The sequence below is a fragment of the Antedon bifida genome, chromosome 9 (genome assembly GCF_963402885.1).
Source record: "Antedon bifida chromosome 9, ecAntBifi1.1, whole genome shotgun sequence".
In the NCBI taxonomy this organism is placed as follows: Eukaryota; Metazoa; Echinodermata; class Crinoidea; order Comatulida; family Antedonidae; genus Antedon; species Antedon bifida.
In genome coordinates this window covers 9514002-9535454 of record NC_136234.1, presented here as the reverse complement: position 1 = coordinate 9535454, position 21453 = coordinate 9514002, and the positions used below count along the sequence as shown (strand labels likewise).

General features: G+C 34.4%; 3 protein-coding genes and 1 long non-coding RNA gene across 5 annotated transcripts; 3 read left to right on the top strand and 1 right to left on the bottom strand.

Annotated features, from left to right (window-relative positions):
• Positions 1-1225: 1225 nt before the first annotated feature.
• On the top strand, positions 1226-9857 carry LOC144852901 (serine/arginine-rich splicing factor 6-like). Of its 2 annotated transcripts, none has more exons than XM_078710960.1 (8): positions 1226-1385; positions 4045-4178; positions 4446-4516; positions 5543-5686; positions 5787-5856; positions 7433-7506; positions 7963-8079; positions 9199-9857. In XM_078710960.1, the coding sequence occupies exons 2-8, from the start codon at positions 4056-4058 to the stop codon at positions 9428-9430; spliced, it is 831 nt and encodes a 276-aa protein (XP_078567086.1). In that variant the 5' UTR covers positions 1226-1385; positions 4045-4055; the 3' UTR covers positions 9431-9857. The 2 variants fall into 2 exon arrangements, with proteins under 2 accessions (XP_078567086.1, XP_078567087.1); XM_078710961.1 differs by having other exon boundaries at positions 1247-1385; positions 4048-4178.
• Positions 9858-14800: 4943 nt separating this feature from the next.
• LOC144852002 (uncharacterized) lies at positions 14801-15828 on the top strand. Its single transcript, XR_013614252.1, has 3 exons — positions 14801-14883; positions 15428-15455; positions 15716-15828. It is a non-coding gene; the product is annotated as an uncharacterized LOC144852002 (long non-coding RNA).
• Positions 15829-15906: 78 nt separating this feature from the next.
• LOC144852917 (uncharacterized) lies at positions 15907-17896 on the top strand. Its single transcript, XM_078710976.1, has 6 exons — positions 15907-16105; positions 16224-16311; positions 16582-16759; positions 16886-17072; positions 17320-17580; positions 17721-17896. Exons 1-6 carry the CDS (start codon positions 15907-15909, stop codon positions 17894-17896), a joined length of 1089 nt encoding a protein of 362 aa, XP_078567102.1.
• Positions 17259-20298, bottom strand: LOC144852001 (P2X purinoceptor 7-like). The gene is made up of 5 exons (XM_078709678.1): positions 19973-20298; positions 19193-19253; positions 18771-18937; positions 18426-18595; positions 17259-17920 (listed from the first exon to the last, which is right to left on the bottom strand). The coding sequence occupies exons 1-4, from the start codon at positions 20197-20199 to the stop codon at positions 18427-18429; spliced, it is 624 nt and encodes a 207-aa protein (XP_078565804.1). The 5' UTR covers positions 20200-20298; the 3' UTR covers positions 17259-17920; position 18426.
• Between the last annotated feature and the right edge of the window lie 1155 nt (positions 20299-21453).

Sequence of the window (21453 nt, the reverse complement as noted above, 5' to 3'; positions counted from 1 at the left end):
TAAAACACCACACCCTTAATTTGACCCTTAATCACAAAGGATTTTTTTTGTCATAAGGTGATTGAATAGACACCTATAATCATAAAAATTTAGTAAAAGACCAAATTGTGCTTCAATAAATTTGTTATAATACATAATACATTGTTGTAATTGGTCAATTTTGAACTTTGACCCCTTATATCTCGAAAACGCTTCCTATCCTGATCGATTACCTTATATTCGTAATCTACGGAAAATTCTGGTCTATAAAAGTTAGATGGCAATTTGTCCCCTTTCGGGTGGTGATTTCCCGCCCTCCTGCCACCGGACTATTACTAATCTTAAATTAGGCACGTGAAAATAGTAACCCATCCCAACTTTTTCGGTCAGCAACTCATAGCAAAATAATAAAATTTAATACGAATAAAATTTGTTTAAACTCTAACTTTATTTTATAAACTCACAAAAACACTCAATCCTCCCTCACTCCCCGAGATAAACATGCATTATCTCCTTATTTTTAAAACGGTTGTATCATAAACGACCAGTCTTCAATGTCATTTTGTCAATAGTTTTTGTGACTTTAAAATAGAAACCCCCATGCGTTACTATTATTAGAGTAGTGGGTCATTATACTGTAAGTGGGTTACTATTAGAAGGGTTGCGGGACGATTCGGCCCTGGGACTATTCGGTCCGGATTCCTATTAGAAGGGGTTACTATAGATTTTTAATTATTAGAGTGTTAAGGCCCATTTACACTAAGACGATAACGATCGACGATAAATAGATAAACATACATTTTTCTTGCATAAAACAAAAGAAATTACAACAGTTTTCGTTCTAGAACTATAGGATAATAATTTATGCTGTATTTGATAAAAATAATATTTTTTTAAATCCATTCAAATGACGTCATGATAAAAAAAAACCAAATAAAATCGTTGTATTGTCACGATATTACTGCTCTTACTAATCATGACGTCATTTGATTGGACGTGTGGACATATTATTTTCATCAAAAGCAGCATAGATGATAATCCTGTAGTTTTAGGAGGAAAACCTTCTAAAATTCTTTTGTTTTAGGTATGAAAAAAAATGCATATTTATCTTTTTATCGTCGATCGTTATCGCCCTAATGGGCCTTTACTACTGTTAGAAGATTTACGGTATTGATTTTGAGAAACCCGTCTACAATATTTACGCATGCGTAGAGTACCGATCACCACTTTAAACTCCCGGATGTATGTGTGCTTGGCTTGGGTTGTTGTGTTGCAGTTGGTGTGTCTACGTCTAGTGTCGTGTCCCAGGCGTCGTTCTGTTTGTAGTTTCGTGTTAACGTACAAAAAGTATCCTAAAAAATCGCATAATTTACGTGTTTAATTCTTATTAACAAAATTCATAGTAGGTAAGTGGAGGTTCAAATGTTTTAAATTATTAATTATTTTATAATTATTTAATGTTTAACAGTTAGTATTTCAAATACTATTGGCGTAGGCCTAAATTTCGCCTAGTAGGCTACTGAATAACCCTCTAGGCCTATACTAATAGGTGATTCCTAAAAAAAGAAGATCCTAGTATTTCATTAAAAACATGCAAATCATTCATCGGTGTCTAAATAATAAGCTTAGCCTAGTAGTAGCTAGGCTAAGCCGGTACGGTAGATGTACCATCATCAGTCTTCTGCCACCTCTCTGCATGCAGGGATAGACTCAGGCTTCAGGCCTATGGCCTAGGCCTACCTCTGCAGCAGGTCACAATAAATAGGGAAATTCGCTATTAATGTGTACTTTTTTTAAAAACATAGCAACATTTTTTTTGAAGTTGAGTTTTATAAAAAGTAGAATTTATTTATCAAATAAATATTTCTACTTGACAATATTTTTTTTATTTTTATCTGAGTAAAACGCACCTCGAGATATGACCGGTTGGACTGCCGACAAGTTGAGCTGCTTTTCTATGAAACGTCATTTCATGGGATTAAGCCAAGTTGAGCTGCTGCCAGAAAAACGTTATTTTCTATGAAGAGCCTGCTATTTAGATGTTCTATTTTTATTTAGGATAGCGATTTATATTCAAAAGCTAATATCACGGTTTTTAGTATAAGTTATTAAATATTACAATTAAAGAAATTATGAAAATCTGACTTGTAGTTTCCGAAATATACGGTCTAGCAAATCGCTGAAAATGATTATTTGTAGCCACGAACGATGTAAACAAGTTGCTAGTTCTAAATGAACTACAGTACAGAAAGAAAATACTGCAACTTTTTTTTGTTCAACAATCCTAATTAGCATCATGCATAATGCATACTCGTGGTTTGAAATCTTTGTTTACTTTCGCATGCGACGATTTTCCAGATGAAATGTAATCAAATTAATTTGACTGCTAAATTTGGAAACACAACGCTTGACTGCCAAACACAAAAATCTTTGTGTTTCGCGTTTTTTACGAATTCCGGTGGATAGGTTAATTATTGGTATATACTATAAATATGGACGTTATATTCGGTCTGGACCGTCAATATTTTACTATTTGAACGTAACTAATCTGGTTACGAACGACTATAAAAATGGTACCCGTCGAAATAACATACACAGCGCATCACAGTAGAGCGATGGCTTGGCGCACTGTGTATAAAAAATAATGGAGTCATTTTTTATATATTATTGTATGTATACCCTAATTGTTTTGGTGTTTCACTGTAAGTGACCGAGTTTGACGCAACAAACTAGAAATGGTATGGATATTATCATCAGTTTAGGCTAGTAGTAGCCTAGGCCTAGTCGTAAAACGGTTCCGGGCCAACTTTAGGTCTGGTGTCTTTACTATGTGGATTTTTGTGAAACATTGATGCAAGATTTATGATTTATAAAATGTAATACATTTTTCGATAGTGGTAACTTGTTTTTATAGGCCTATCGGTGCCCTGTAATTAACTTTTTCGTTGTTTGTTGATCTCACCGGGCGATATTTTCATATTGTGATGTCTTGCACAAAATCGCGAATATCTCGACTTTATTGCACGAAACTACGAAAAACTCAAAAAGTGGGTTACTTTTATTTTACTATTACGATTTACATTTGAAAATCGTTCTTGGTACCATTGTAAAGCTAAAATCTTTATGATTATTTTAGTTTAATTACATATAAATCAAATCACATACATAGTTTCAATCAGCTTTAATAAAAAACGTCGAATTGGGCTAAAAACGCTGCCAGTGGCAGTTTCTAACTAGAAAAACGTAAACTTGTTGTTTTTGGCTCGAATTTTCGACTTAAAGTGAATAACTTTAATATTACTTTGATATGACCAATTCAGCCCACGAAATTCATAAAAAAGAAGGTCGGCAAAAAATTGCCGACCTTAAATTCGCCAAGGTCGGCAGTCTCGGCAGTTCTAAAAATAGAAAATTCACCAAGGCCTAACCTCTTGCTAACCTACGGCCTAGCTAGGCCTAGCCTCCCTAGCTATATGTTATGCAAAAAGAACTAGCAAAATTAACTAAAATATAAAAACCTAACACTAAAATTTACAAGATAAATTCTATTTGATAATTGCTGAACATCGTGGTTCTGGAGCTAGCCGTACACAGAGCATAGTTGCTTGCTTGGCATAACAGGGTATTCCCCTATACTACACAGGTCTCGCGCTGTGCCCAGCCAGCTTGATAGAAAGCATGCAGCTCACACACAACATGATGTAATGGTTGAGTGAATTCAGGGATCATCTTAATTCCATGGTTTGTTAACTAAACACAACATGGTGGTGAATATGCCTGTTAAAATTTCAATGATACGATCCCTTAAAGTACCATGTTGTTGCTAGGAGGCTTGAAAGGAGGGATCTAGCCTAGTTTCTAGGTCGGCAATCTCTTGCCGTCCTCTGACAATTTAAGGTCGGCAATTGCCGATTGCCGACGTGAAATTCGTGGGCTGCCAATTTAAATTTAGAATATTTTAACCTTCATTTCTTTGTGTTGTGTTTAAATGAAGGTCTGTATTCCATTAGATTCGACTTAGGCATTGTGGATTTTGTTTATTTATGGTATCTAACTTTCCTACAGTAGGTGTAAAAATGGGAAGTAGAATTTATATTGGGAGGCTGAGTTATCAGGCACGTGAAAAGGATGTTGAAAGATTTTTCAGAGGATATGGAAGAATACGAGAAATCAACTTAAAAAATGGATTTGGATTTGTAGTAAGTTGATTTGTTCAATTAAAGAGCTTAATATAATTTTACATGTCAGCAGTGTGAATTTGTGTATTTTTATTAGATTTTTATTGCTTTTTGATTCTGTTTTTGTAAATTATGAACAAATTTACAGGTTGTATTTTATTTGTCAATCGAAATAAATGTTGAACAAACATTTAAAAACAAAGTACAGTAAACATAATGGGCTTTTCCAAATGAAATCAATACAATAAATACAATTTTAGTCAATACAAGGAAATACTTTTTTTTTAGGAGTTTGATGACTATCGTGATGCTGATGATGCAGTTTATGAATTAAATGGCAGGGAACTGTGTGGTGATAAGTAAGACTATATTTATTACAAGAACTGGGGCGGATTGCAATAAAGGTCTTAACCGCGGTCTTAGACTTAAGCCCAAGATGAAATCCTTAGCAACGATGGTCTTAGATTTAAGACCATTGCAATAAGAAGTCTTAGCCTTAGAATGTCAGCGCCGTGGTCTTAGATTCTAAGCCTCCTCCAGGCAGGCTTACGCTAACCGCGCGACGCGAGCGCTCCTAGGCTAGCTAGTAATTTCATGGCGAAATTAACTTCTTTAAATACTGCTGTGAATTGATTTTATGATACTAGTGTAGGAAAGGGGTATTGAGCTATAAGACATGTGTATTATTATTTTTATCTACCAATTGTTTCAATAGATAAAATCTATATAGGCCCACACCTACCTGACGATAAATTACTATTAGCGGTCCACAACCGCACCAACAAGCTGTACGCATATTGTTCATACGCGGCCTAGCGATACACTATTTTGACCAAGAAAAAGACTGCATATAGTAGCATATTTAAAATTTATTTTTTTGAAATATTTGTTTGTAAACTTTAAGAATGTATTAATTAACCAATATTTACTATCAAATTACATACAATTTTGTTGCCAATATTTTTAATTATTTGCTAAAATCTCCTAGTATTTACGTAATCGTAACGCTATTGAATAGGCAGTGTGTCCATTCATGCATTAAAATGGCCGCAATATGTCCTACTGAGGAGCTTGTTGCTACTCCTTATTGTTAAATAACTCTATTTGCACTTGTTGGTATAGCGCCCTCATTTGTCGGTAACTATAGGCTGGTTTGATTGTTTGAAATTCTTTCCTAATAAAGTCTCAGTTAAGACCGCTATATTGCAATCGACTTTGCTGAGAGGCTTAACTAAGACTTTCACGAGGGGCTTAGGGCTTAGATCTAAGCCTAAGCCTAAGACAAAGTCTTTATATTGCAATCCGCCCCTGTAACTCTGAAAATATTCTAACTATGTTCAATGATGAGAATTCAGTGACATTCTGTAATAATGTTTTCATTGTAGAGTTATTATTGAACATGCTCGTGGTCCTGGAAGACGAGATGATCATCGTGGTGGTGGAGGAGGAGGAGGTGGTGGTGGCGGCGGCGGCGGCGGCGGTGGTTACAGCTATGGACCACCAAGGCGTAGTAGAGGAGGATTAGACAAGTAGGTTTAGCATCATTTATTTTTGACCAATGAGAATTTTTTCTTTAAAAAATGTGGTGTATTTCACAGTATGAAAAAAACTGTTTTCACTACTTTGCAGGTATGGTCCTCCAGTGCGAACTGAATTTAGAGTTATTGTTAAAAATCTTTCAAGTCGTGTTAGTTGGCAGGTAAATACTACTTTTCATTACTATTGTTGATATTCAGGTTTTTAAATTATTTTTATATTTTTATTGATTACTATACAGTTTTTCCCCTTTATTTTAGGAACTGGTTGTGAGGGTTTGCATTAATTACATGTAAATACCTTGATTATTGTTGAATTTAATTTCCATTAATAACTGTAATGGTAGGTGTGCAAGTCAGATCCTGCATTAAGAGAGTGTGCATGAGACCGATTATAAAATTAAATTATTGACTAAAAATATGTTGTGCTTCCTTAAATACTAGCTTGCCACCGGCTGATGCCGTTTTTGTCTGAGGGTCATGCTAACTAGAGGCTCTCTAAGAGGTTGATGATGATGTTGTGAGGCACTCGCTCCCTGGGCACAGACTTGACAAGGGCCGCTTAGTAAACTACTTGCCAGTCTACCTCTAGGATGCCTAGATGCGTGTCTTCAAAATTGGCTACTGCATCATCATTCTAAAGAGAAAAATCGTTCTGGAGCCTATCTGGCTATTAGTTAATGCCTATGGCAAATTAAAAGATAAAAGAATTGGCGACATCAGCACCATGGACAGATTGAAAACCTGGTTCAATCTAAAAGTTTCTAAATTTCAACTGCGGTCATGTCCTAAAGACGTGTCAAGTCCTTTAGGTTGACTGATCCTGGGAGTAGTAGGCCGCTACTCCAAAGATGTCGGTGGTTCTGTTGACTCGCCATCTGATCTGTGTGACTGATTGCATTCTATTGACTACCTGGTGTAATTTCTATAGGAGTGTTCTAATCGGCATTCCAGTGCAGGTATAGTAATGAGAAAATCCCGGGTAAACAAATTTATGAGAAAGAAATAATAAAATTTGGAAAAATTGATTTTAAATTTAAATATACAATGGGAGTATATTTGGTAAGTTTTAATTTTTTTAGATTTATTTGTTTCTCATCCGTTAATGACATGACTTGAATTACAAAATTATTATAAATTGCATGAAATACATACTAATTGTAATGTTTAAATTTTTTTGACCAACTTGAAAATGTGAAATTCCACTTTAATTTCTGTTTGGAAGCACATTCATTTAATTGGAAAGGAAAACACTTGTGATGTCTGTAAATTTGAAATTGTTTGCATGACAACATAATGTTCATTTCTTTTTTTTTTAATCGATTAAATCCAGCTTTAAAAAAAGATTGCAATTTTTAAAAAAATCTTTACTTCAAGATTTTGTTATTATAGTGACATACTATTCCTTTGACGTCTATACAGTTAAACTACAGTAGTATAAAGCTTGATTTAACCTTCAAACTGCACCTCGTGCACTAACTAGCAATACCTTACACACAGGTGCCGTACCACATGATGGCATTTATTGATGTTTCCAGACCAACTGAGAAGACTCTGCAGTGAATGTCAATTCAAGTTTCCCTATTCCATTCACAGAGTTTTCTATTGCAGCAATATATTTATCTTCATTTGCGTTGACTTTTTTGAAAATATTTTTTTTAATCTGATTTGTCTTACAGATACTGCTTTTAACTTTTCTTGTATTTTAATATATTGCATTTTGTATGTGTATTTAAACAGGACTTGAAAGATTACATGAGGCAGGCTGGAGAAGTTACGTTTGCTGATGCTCACAAACAACACAAGAATGAAGGGTAACTTTATTGTATATTCTAATTCATTTAAAGACAATGTAGCTTTGTATGGTGCGATAAGTTTTTGTGCAATTTACAGTACCTTAAAGTAAAATTGATTAAAAACTGTCAACTCTCTTGTAACTGATCTACCTCTGTGTGCACTAAGCTAGAACATTTTTTGCCAAATTTAAACAATGAAATGTAGGCTGGTGCTTCACTGTCTGGGGAAATTCCTTGATATCAATATCAAAAAATCGTGCTGCAACTTGTGGATTTTGATCACTAATTGGTAGTGGATCTGAAATAGATTTTCAAAACATGTTATTTAAATGTATCGAATTAACACAACTTCATACAAATAAAAACAAAATGTATATTATTTTGAGAAAAAACTACATTTTAAGATACCTTAATATATTAATATTCTCATCATTACAACATGATATAATTGATAACACTTTATAATTGCTTCAGGATTGTTGAATTTGCTACCCTTCCTGACATGCGCAATGCTATTACAAAATTGGATGACTCTGAGATTAATGGACGTCGTATCAGAATTGAAGAAGATCGTCCACGCAAGAGCCACCGGTAAGTAACTTTGTATAGTTGGACTCTCATTTATATGCAAGAATATGTTGCCCTTACAACACTCCTTGGCGAAGTATTGTAAGGGACCGTTCTTTTCAGTTACTGTGAAGCCCAAAATGTTCGCGATTTTATATTTTTAACTATTTCGCGACCTATTATTTTCGTGCTTTGAGTTTCTTGCGTAAGTTGTTGAACCAAATTGGCGAATGTATTTCGCCTCCTTGATGAACGTCAAAACAAACGGCGTCGAGTAAAATTACAGAATACGCGATTGTAAATTTGGGTGATGCACATGTAATAGGCTCTTAGATAGTGAACACCCCCATATTTAATATACTCTACCAAATTTTTGTTGCATCTACAAAACAACGGATGTGACGCCGACCAGATGAATCTCTGCTGTGTGGTGGTGGTATTTTTGCCGTTTGCTACACACCACAAGCTAGGCTTACGTATGTAGAATAATTACTTTATGGACACATTACAACTGATTATATGATTTAATGGACAAAGGATTCGTCAAGAAAGTACACTATACATTTCATAACAAATTACCTACGAAATTTCGTAATCTTTTTTATTCCAATTCGAACACGCGCATCGATCGCTGTCAGAAGGAATTTCATCATTGTTTTGAGCGAGGCTGAGTAGGGCCTAGCTAGCATGTTTTAATTACACCTGAACAAACAATATAAATAATAATCGGGGTTCGTAAATGTTTAAAAGAATACATAATTAGAAGTTTATCGTAACTATTTTATTTTCATTTTTTCTATATTTGGGCTAGGCTACTGTAGGCCTGATCGGCTGTAAACAACATCGTTGGGAATTTTTCGCGATTTTTTGGGCTTTACAGTAGTTCAATTGTTGAATTAAGCTACTTCATTAAACCAAAGTGTATTTAGTATGTTGCGTAAAGTTGACTGATTAAATTTCCAGGATGACTGCAAACAGTTCAAAGCCATAGAGCTTATTTCTTTTTTTGGTTTAATATCTAAGCCACCAATTTCGTTAAAATGATCATTCCTTACATCTGTGCTCATGTATCTCAACGGTCTGTAAGCTGTAGTACCGATTTGATTTATTTACTTTCATGTATTTTATATTATGCCTTAATAGAAGCAGCAGAAGCCCATCTCGTAGCCAGTCTCGATCAAGATCTCGCAGCCGCTCCAGACATTCACGTTCCAAGAGTCGCTCTATGAGCAGAAGTCGATCAAGAAGTAAGAGTAGAAGTCGTAGCCGTAGCAAATCAGGTGGTGGAAGCAAATCACCTCGTCAAACTAAAGACAGGAGTAAATCGAGATCTCGCTCCAAGTCCAGATCAATTAGTCCTAAAAAAGATGACTAAACTTAAATTTACAGGTAGCGTCTAAAAAGTACAATCTTGATTGAAGTTACTATCTAGAAATATGCATGACTACAGAGTAATTGACTGCTATTGAGCAAATAATCCAATACAAATAATGATTACTCAAACTGCACTGTACATATTGATATATCACTTTTTTTTTTTTTGTAAAGCATTTCAATTTGTAAGTTTTAGTAATGTATTTACGCTACAGACTACATGAATATGAAGTAGTTAATATGTATATGTAAATGAATACAAATAAGTTAAATCCCTTCAGATTTCTATGAATTTCCTGGTATAAATTGACCTTTTTATTTGTAATTTTAAGTTAGTTCGTATTCTTAAATAGCGACTGTTATTTGGTTTCTGTGATTTGTAGTTGTTTTTTTTTGATAAGTGGAATAAAAGTTTTTGTATAACCTAATGTTAGTACTTTTGTATACAGTGTAGCATTATTAGTATGGTTTGCTAGTGTAACTGAAAATACAGTTGTGTTGACCAAAACCATTGTCCTCTGTTACCGTGTGACAATTGGCAACCGATGATGTGATAAAAGGCAATGGATGTTTCTAATAGCGTTTTTGTGAAAACAAAAATTGATTTTTCTTAACGTTATAAGGCCAACACGTTATTATTATTATAGATAATTGAGCTAGACCCCTTTAACATCAAACAGTGTGATCTTCGAGGTTTGTGAGAATTCACAATTTCAAAAACTCCATGTGTTTTTAGAATCGTAAATGCTGCCCTCTATTCTGTTTGTTTTACGTCGCAGCGATCATTTAAATTGAGATTTTATTTATTTTTATAGACCGGCTATATATTTTGTGTCAAAATAAATTGGTGTGTAGAGCTGCAATGTTAAAAATGGACGCAAAAAAACCTTTAAAGATGTATTGTCCCCCAAAAACATGAAAAATGAAGATTAATTAAATCAGAATTTGAATATGTTATTTTGTAGTTTTAATCAAGTTAATCACTTCCATTGAAAAAAATACGAAAAAATGACAAAATAAATGGTTAAATTCAGCAGCCAATTTGACCATTATTGCTTAAAATTACAGTATGTTACATTAAAATAGAATATTCAAAAATTTGTTTAAGAATTATTTTTTCAGGGGGACAAAACATCTTTAAGGATGTGTATTGTCCCCCAAAAACATGAAAAATAAAGACTTAATAAAACAAAAAATGTTTTGGATCCAATTTTTGGTCAAAGTGAATAAAAACATTGACATTAAAAGGTAGCCAATAATTACATTTCTAACATTGTATCCCCTTGCCAACTAATAAAGGAAAATAAATTCTCAAGTAAAATTTACCAATATAACCTGATTTAAAAAAAATAAAATACTTTGATAATTTGTCTTGTTTCAGGGAAGGCCCTGTCTGCTATCTGTAAGATTTTAAAGTAAATCGAATATCGGATCTCGTTATTAAATTATTTAATCTTATTTTCACGCTGCTGCTCTAGCCCGCTACGTCACAAGAGATGACTCATTCAGATATAAAACAAGCAGCAGTTTTAGTACTGAAATACTGACGTTTTTGCTAAAATGCATACTCGACTATAATTTATAGGTCCCAGCTGCTGGAACCAAAAAACGTCTGGGAAAAGAGTCTATGAGGGCTCACGGTTGAACGATTTTGGATTCTTGCAAGAATTTCCACTTGTGCCAACTTGAAGTCTCTAGAGGGTATTCAGTTGCATGCCTACAGTTCAGGTTGAGGCCACAGACAAACAGGCTACAGCGCATTAAAGTTCAAAATTGACCATTTTAAATGCCATTTTAGAATTAGTAGATTAATATTTGTTGTCAAATAATACATTGTTGGAAAGGTACACATTACATTCTTCTTTCAAATGATCTGTGATTTGTATGTATCTTTGCGATTAAAGGACATCTTTTTAATAATTAATCATAAATTAATCAAAAGAACAATGATTAATTTTAAAATGTCGAGCGGCGTTTTTTGTAAGAAATATTTCTTGTTAATTACCGGGTCATTCCCACTTGAATGGGCTTCAGGTTTTATTGTCACAAAAAGGGCTATAGAAATGACCCAGGACACTATCGCGGTATTTCATTGCTCCCCCAGTCATGAATACAATTTTCCCGAAAATTATACTTAATAGACTTGAGTTTTGGGCAGAAACAGAAGAAATATTTTACCAAGAACAGGGAGGATAGGACGATAGATAATGTGTTCATTATCGATAATGTCATAAATAAATATTTGTCACGTAAAAGGGAAAGGGTATAAATTGCATTTGTAGATTTTCAAAAGGCTTTGACCTTATTGTTAGATTATGAGTAGCCATAATCTCAACTTGGAAGCAGACAACAGCGGATAAAAATAAGATATAACTCAACAGTGTTACATGAGAACTTGCACTACAGTTTATTCAGAACTTATATTAAAATATATGTACAGTACAATTAAATGTGATTGGTCAGTTAATAACCAGAAATGTGTGGGACATTCCACCTATCATGGGATATCAGGTACTCACACACCTGTCATTAATAAAAGTGCTAAATCAGATGTCTTTACAATAAAATTTAATGACAAAAAACAAGAAGATCGACGTTTCGGAACCATCATGGAACCATTTTCAAGATCAAGTGATCGAATTATACAAAAACAACAAACACCAGTGGGTGACAGGAAATACTAATTAATTGGTTAATTAACATAAAAGAAGGCTTACAATACTAAGGACTTAAGTTATTAAGCTCCTCCTTCTTAATTAATAAACAATTTAGCTTTGACTGAATCGGTTTGTTTATTAAGTGTAGGTTTCAGTTCTTTGATCCAAAGCCGACAAGTATAGCCGACATAGTTTGCATCGCACAAACCACATTGAAATTTATATACAACGCATTGCTGATTTACAATCATATGTTTTCTTTCCTTAGATTTAAGAATTTCACCTAACTTTCTACTAGTAAAAACTGGCATAATATTATTGTTTAACTTGCAACTAAGTTGTTTGAGTTGTTTCGTCACAGTATTAGAGCAGGTTTGATCCTTAAAATGGATATGAAACAATATTAAAATATCAACAAAAATAATTTTGTATGAATGCTTTACATATGAAATAACAACACACCAAAAATTAGGTTTTAATACCTTGTAAAACTTGAGAAATAAATAAGTTAAAAATCAGTGTAAAACCATCGAAAGATGGCCGACCAACCATCATGCCATCTTGGATTTCATTAACGTTCTAAACAAACGTACGCGGAATCTTCCGATTAATTTAAAACGCCCGCTTTTGCATCCACGGCAGCAGCTGTTTCGTGATTGGTTAAGAATGCCCAACTACAGCCAATGAGCTTCTTTCAAAGCGGACAGGAAGCGAACGTAAACAACACACGTCACACACGATACACACATGTCAAGCCGATTCTAGGCTAGGCCGGCCGCGCCGACCGCGAGTGTTTACATTTTCTCCGAAAACTTGGGTACATTCATCTACAAGATGAAAATTATTATTTATCATTATAGTTTTACCTAATGAAGTTTTTTGCATAAAAGCTAATATGATATAAGCCCAATGAAGGACAATGTTAGTAGTAGACGGCAAAAGACGAGAGCACCTCTTGAATGATGATGGATTGCCTTGATTGAATATCATCACGCATCGTGCAGTAAACTAAAAAGGTGGACAATTTGTACCTGATGAAAAAAAACCGGGTAAGCTCTACTTTTTTATTCGTGACTCTAAATAATGGCCATCATATAAACTGTAGTACAGTATTATTAAATATATGAATTATATTATTTATTTAATTTAACCTTTTGTTTACTAAAAATACTGCTGTTAATTCAAGTTACAAGCTTGACCTATATTACTCAAACTTTGTTTACTCGACCATTACTCGGCAGTAGCTAGGCCTACCTATGGTACCAGTCGAGTTTTAGGGGCTATACCAATTACCTTTATATATATTATATACTTACTATCTTTTATCTTTGCAGATGGAATATTGACTTGTTGTGGCAAGAAATGCAAGGAATTAAAAACTGATTTTACAGCATTGTAGATTTATGTTGCATTAATAATAATTCTATTTAAACATAGAAGAATCTTAAAATGTGGACCAAGGAGTATTGTTCAGATTTATAAACATTTTAATTGTATAATAAATAATATTAATAAATGTTTTAGTCAATTTGAAAGAGTAGGGCCTATATAATTTTATATTTATTTAATTTCTTGCTGAATGAAAATAAATGAATTAAATGTACACTTGTCTCAATGCTATTTTTTATATTACACACCTAGTCAACCATTTTAAAACATTGGCCTATTTTTGTTCACCCTTTATTTATGATGTAGCTGTCTACCTAGTTGTTGAAGTATTCGATGGTTATCAAGCTTGGTTAAAAACAATGGCCAATACTGTATATATTTATATAGGACAGGCAGCTCTATCATTGCAAAAAAATTTCAGAAATTTGTCTGTCCAGCGTCAGCGTGTGACACACTGACATGACCCTTTGGAAAATCCATAGAGGTGCGCGTCCTCCTGGGACACGTTGGTTTGAGAAAAAATCGAGTTGAATACAGTACAGTCGTATAGTATAAAGTTTTCCGAACAATGCCTAATGCGTGCTGTATTGGGGGGTGCAACAGGACCCCAACATCCCACCCACATGTATCCTTTCTCCTTTTTCCAAGCCAAGTGGACCAAGTGGAAACTTTTAAAAAATGGGAGGATTTCGTAAAACTAACTAGAAAAGGATACATCTGGAAGCCGTCTCATAAAATATGCACTGAGCATTTTTGTATAGAAGATAACATAAACCGCACCGAAATACAAGAGATGGGAAAGAAGGGGAAAAAAATAAGATACCGTCTTCGTCCTGGCGCTTTCCCAACATTGAAATCGCCAGTAATAGAAGGGAATAGGGATGATACTGATAGCACGAAGCCAAAAAAGAAGAAGATGCGGACCTGTTATCGGAGGCGAGAGGTCAATAGGGTAGGCATACAGTACTCAAATCACAAAACATTTTGTTTATCATAAATTGCCCAGATAGAATATTGGTATTTTACTAAAATATAATTACGAATAGAAACAATCTCCATTTAGGCCTAGGCCCTAATTTATGAATAGAAATATAATAATTGTGGATAGAAATAATCTCGGTGTAGGCCTAAACTTCTTCGTAGATGCATGACGGCTAGTTTAATAATAGCCAAATTTTGAACGCGCGTTACGCACAGTACGAAATAATGGTATGCGGCATACAGGGTCTAGCATTGTCACTAGACTCTATTAACCTATTATACCGTCTTAGGCCTATCTACTATCGTTTTAGGTTAGTTCAATCTGGTAAATACGCATAGGCCAAAAAAACGCAGAAATTATTTATTTATTTCATCTTTCTTTTTTTTTTAGATTTTAGCAGCCAGCCGTGGTCCAAGTACATCGTCGGTAAGTAGGCCTTTTCACGGATGGCAAACAATGCTGTGCAGGGAAGCGTAACCAACAGAAATAACATAGCACACCACAGTGTATAAAAGCATAGGCGCCGCAACTGCATCGCGGGAAAAACGGTGGTGACAAACGCTTATGCTTATACACGGGTGTTTTTTTTTTTATGAATTTTAAGCGAACAAAAAATCAATTTCTAATTTTTTTTCAGACATACAGTGATGTTTTAGGCCAATCTTTTAAGAAAATGTTACAGTAACTTTATTTCCTCATACGATCAGGGGTTACAATTTTTTAATTAACATGGTGTCTTGAAATCCATGAAAACTCTTTTTTTTTTTTTTACGCTTCCCTGCACAGCATTGTTTGTCATCGGTCGAAAATGTCTTCCATTTCGTGAAAAAGGCTTATACAAAAAGTCTATGCCTATCTACCAATTACAATTAATGCAGGGAGTCATTAGATTAATTTTGATTAAATCCCTATGGAAACTATTTCTAGTACTGTATTTTAAATGTAATAATTACTATATTTTTGTACATAGGCACAAGGACAGTATGTGCAGTCTTCAGGTAATGCCAATATTAATACTAAACTTTTTTACATTGATGATTCTGTCTTCACTATCAAACTACTATGCTTAAATATGATGGTTCTATGACATCATCATGTCCATATATGGGCATATCACATTTTTTTGTCACAAAGTTTGACAGTGTAGACAGAGCTTTAGGCCAATTGTTTTTATTGCGCACTTATATATCTTAATTTGATGTCAATCAAATACTTGTCAATGCCGTTTTTTGACATGACAAATTTACTTACACAATAGATTCGGATGATGAAGGAAGAAATATAAGAGGCACACGTGGCGCATTCAATTTATATTCGGAATCCGACAGTGATAGTGATCATGACGATGCAGATGCGGACTACATTGGTCCAGATGACCAAACAGATTATATAGAACCAGCGGATACTATTAGAGGTCAGCGAAAGTATATTGTTGGTCAAAGAGAATTAATGGCTCTCTTTGACAGGTGTCGGCAGTGTGGAGGGAAAGCAGATAGAAAAATAAAGAGAGAGTGTGGAACAGCAGTAGAGATAGAGTCAAAGTGCAGAAATCGAAGTTGCGGCTATCAATTTGAATGGATGAGCCAACCAAAACATGGAAAAATGTTTTTGTTTAACATTCTTTTGTCTGCCGCTATTCTTGTGTCAGGTAAGATAAGGTTTATTCTTTTTCATTTTTATGAAGGCTTGAAATAATCTAAAAGTTTACGGTTCAAACAACATTGACACTATTTACAGTACATAAATACATTTTTTTATATTTATAGGTTGTTGTATAACACAGTTTTTAAGAGCTATGAGATTTTTAAACATTGCAGTTTTTACTGATAGAACATATTTTTACCACCAGAAATGGTAAGTACAGTACAACTATTATTATATTTTTTAAATGGTCTATCGCATTCATTTACTTCTGCTGCCTCTCGCTTATGGGATGAGCTACCCGCCTCTATTCGATCATGTCGATCGCCTTTAAATCTGCCTTAAAAACTCAAATTCAAATTAGCTCTCATACACCGCACCTTTGATCACTTACTGCTAGAATTGGCGCTTTACAAATTCGTATTATTATTCACAGCAATAAACGCTCATTGGAGCTCGATGATGTGTTATGTTTTTTTTTAGGTATTTGCTGCCAGCTGTGTCCTGTGTTTTCGCAGCGCAGAGAGAACACAATTTCAAGAGCAACATGAATATTTCATGTGATATGCGCTGCGATAGCCCAGGACATACAGCCAAGTTTGGCACGTATACCACAATTGATGCAGACACCCATAAAGTAATCCACATTGAAGTGGTCCAAGTAAGTCGTCAAGTCAAATTTACTCCATCTTTATTGTACAGTAATACTTTACCTGTACTGTGCTTATAACAATGTTGGACATGCCACCTCCTAAATTATAACTTTTTAACTGAATTTGTTTTACAGAAAGATGAATGTTCGAATTCACCAGCAATGGAACTGGAGGGGCTGAAAAGAACATTGATGGTTTTAAAAGGTTACGGAGTTACAGTGGAAAGAATTGTTTCCGACAGACATAGTAGTGTAGCTGCCTACCTCAAAAATTCCATGCAGAATATAATACACTACTTTGATGTGTGGCATGTTGCTAAAGGCAAGTATTTAACTACTTCAATTCATCACCTTTGCTGAACCATCACTAATATGGTACATGATTAATATTATAAAATTATACACTAAACTGTTATCTCAGTACAGTAGTCCATTTAATTGCCAACAATCTTTAAACACAATATATTTTTTTTTTTAAATAAAAAGTGTGTATACTATTTGAAGATGTTTAATATGATCAAACTGCTTAAAGAAATATAAAATCTGTATTTTCTTAAATTGACATGCAGGTGTAAAAAAACAATGTCTGAAGGGTGGAAAGCTTAAAGACTGTGACCAGATAACAAAATGGATCAAATCTATTGTAACTATGATTTATTGGATTGCGTCAACTACACCCGAGACTAAAGATTTGAGTCACGACAAGGAACTAAGAGTCCAAAAATTTAAAAGCATATACAATCATGTTAGAGGGATACATGAACATGAAACTCCCTTGTATCCCAAATGCATGCATGGTGAACTGGAAGAACGGGATTACATTCTCCCAAGTAAGTATCTCATGTGTATAATTAAGTAGTAACCAATCTCAATCAAAGTAAAAATTGCACACTGACAAACGAACATTTTACAATTTTACAATGTTTACTGTAATGTCTAAACACATGATTTGTTATTATCTCGAATACAGGCTCTAAAGCTGAGGAAGTATTGTCAAAGATTCTGAATTCTTCATATCTTTTAAGATCAGTTCAACAGTTATCACCTACTATCCAGACATATTCTAACGAATCATTCCATCAAGTTATCAATCACTTCGCTCCAAAAATGCATCCATACCGTTTCAAGGGAATGATTGCAAGGTAGTATTATACATCTTCCCAAAACAAGCTAAAAAATGAAACAAAAAAAAATTACTCGAGTCATTGGAATGGTGAAAGACAAACAATTTTTTTACTATTTTCAGAACGTACATTGCTGCACTGCATTGTAATGAGAATGTCGGACGGTGCCAGCGAGAAAATAAAAAAGGCGAGAAAGAGTATTCACTGTGGTATTCTAGAGCCAAAAAAGACTGGGTGGCAAAAAAACATTTAGTTAACCCCACTTTTGGTAAGATTTATTTATTTATTTAAAAAATATAACATATATATGTTTTCTGTAATCAAAAAGTCTTATTATTATTTATTTGTTTTTCCTTTCAGAATACGCAATTAACGTCATTGAAATGGCAATGTACATGGCAAAAACAAATACAAAAGAACTATATTACACACCAGAGATAATGTGTGACCCAGGCACAATTGCAGAGAAAATGCCAAAACCTGACAAAAATGAGTTTGTAGCCAAGTTACTAAGCAGATTCAAACCTACAACATAATGAATTTGAGTCTACCTTATCTATCCAATGGTGGATATTTGAACCCTGTGTAATTGTTGGCTTCATCTGGGAAAACATCTCGTATTTTTTTCATAACACAAGATGGCATTGGTATTCTTCGGTCCTTGCCAAGAAACCCCCAGCACCAACGTACAAATTGGCGGTATGCAGTATATCTGTATCGCCTGGAAAAATGTACAAACAAAAGAAAAATACATGTTATTGTGTTCAAATTATTTGTTTATTTGTCTTGTAAGATTCCTGTCATGTACATTCCTCCAGTTGGAAATTAATAGTAGATTGATATACATATGATATAATATATTTTTCTTTTTTATTAACTTTTACTCTGTACAGTACCTTTCTATTGCACCTTCCACCACATGTTCTTGGTATTGCGAGACATACTGCCAATACGCAATTTGTAGTGTTGCTGGGTTTAAAATTGCAGGTTCGAACCATGGGTGTGTTGTTACGCACCCAGTGTGCTGAGGTCCCTCCTTGTTTTTGTTGTTGATTTTTTCTACCTGTAACAAAATACAAAGAAAACACAAATTAATTTAAAGCCAAAAAATAGTTGGTCCGAGTCAGATTTAATGGGTTTTTGGTTATATTAAGCCATTTATTTTGTCTTTTTTTTTTTACTAAAACTGTAAAACGGCCTACCGTACTATATTCGAAATTTGATTTTATATCTTCATTTTTCATGTTTTTGTGGGACAATGCAATTCTTTAATTTGTGTTTTTTCTGAAAATAATTAATTATTAAAAATTAATATTACCTGTTGGCAACAGTATCTATTCTCCCATGTTTCTTCTTCCACACAGTTTCCACATTCACACCTATTTAAACAAAATCATAGATTACACATTAATGTGGCTCATTGTTTCCTACTTTCGCAACGTGTATAGTAGAGCCCTAAATATATACAGTCGATAATTAATATGATTTGTGAAAGTGTAGTTGCAGTCATTTTAATGTACTTCCTAATTTAATTAATTATGCCTACATTTAGTCATTACATAATAACAGGTTGTACTAGCATACTATTTACTAGCCTAGGCCTACTGTACAAAATGCTAATATGGTGGACTGCCTCTCTGCTTAGATAGCCTACCATACATACCTACTATACTAATCTATTCTGTAGTCTATTTTTTATATTCTAAAAGTATTCTCCTACATAGCCTAATACTAATAGTAGGCCTGCTAATTATAATATAATAACTACAACTTACTGATAGTACTATCTAGCCAGGACTAGCCTAGGCTATATGAGCCTAGGCCTAGTAGTAGTAGGACTATTGAATATAGCCTAGGCCTCTAGCTCTATCTCTAATATAGCTAGGCCTAGTACTATAGTAGCAGGTGGACTATTAGTATAGTATATTTATATACTCTACTACTAGGATAGGTTAGCTAGGCAGGACAGGTAGGGAGGTTTATTTTCGCGTTGAGTACAAAGAGTGAAAAATCGAAAAGATGCGAAACAGCAGTAACTCCCAAAGTAGGTCTAAAAAAACCATGGGGTCCCATTACATCTCTCTTACTTATCGCTTACCATTCTCGACCTTGCCTAACATGCATGTTAGGTGGAAGCCCAAACCGTTCGAATTCCCTGGCCCGACGAGCGTCAGGAGGTAGGCCTAACCGATCGTCTGCTGCGGGCCTTTGCAATGGTGGTAGACGTGGGTCATTATCGAACGGTCTTAAATTGTCAGGATTTACTGGTAGTAAATCTTCTTCTATTTCTATATCCGCTACAAAATATTCCTCTTCACTATCCATTCCAAAATGATGATAAAAATAAACACTCCGCCGTCGATAGTGGAAAAAAAATGGCGTCGGGGTTTCTCCGTAGCGATCGTGTAATTGACATTTTCACACATGCGCACTGTATCTACGTTTCTCCAGCCTCCCGGTGCAAAACGTTAGTCAATTTGCAGAAGATTGCCATAAGAACAGATTTTAAAACTCATTTTAAAAAATAATCGGTTGACAAACAAACAAAAATTGTTTTCGAAAACATTTAAAACATATTCATAAACAAAAATGTAAAGCGGATAAGCCAAAGCTGTAATAATATAGAGCCAATCTGCAAAAGTCTGTGAATGACGAATTCTCCTAATGCAAATTTTTCTTTTAGTGACGTCACAAAAAGATTTTTTGTCACCGATTAGAGGGGGACCCAGACGTCCATAATATTTAGCATAAAGGTCACTAACATGATTCTATGCGTACTTTCCGATAATGAAACTAACTCATTTTTTTTAACATTGTTTCATATCCATTTTAAAAGGAAGAACAATACTAATTATAGGCTGTTCAAGTCAATCGCAATGTGTGTGTTATTTAAAGTGTCCAGAAACTTGTGTGCATAGTCCTGGTCCGGCATAAAAACAATGGTATCATCAACATATCGTCGGTAGAATGCTGTCATCTTATTAGATGACTGTAGGGTGTTTTCCACGTCACACAGATCGTAAAAGATGGGCAAGCCTCGAACCTTGCTGAGTGATTGTCGAAGCTACTTCTATAGGAAGATCACGAAAATACGTGATAGGCCTACTTGTTTCTCTTTCACTATCAGCGGATGGTAGTGTTTGATTGGTCTTCCTCTTGATTTAGGTTGTGTTTTACTTACGGGTTTAAAATTTGAAGTGTTAACTGATGCTTCACGAAGGAGTTGATCATATTGTTGTTTATCCATAACAACAACTCCTGAACCCTTATCTGGTTTGGTAATAATGACGTCATCTCTTCTCTTTAACTGTCCTATTGCACGTCGCAAGGATCTTGTACAATATATGATGAAATATGACCTGAAATTTAAGAGTACCAAATATTATTTAATTGTGATTCATGCTTGTGAAGATATGATTACAAACGTGATTTCGTTAAATTGTGCGTAGACCGCGTAATTTTTGATTTCGCACCGTAAAAACATAACCACATCGATTCCTGGCCATAAGGAATAAATTTACATAGCTAGATGAAACTAATATCAAGACAAGGCCATATGTAAGTTTAGTGTTTAACGAC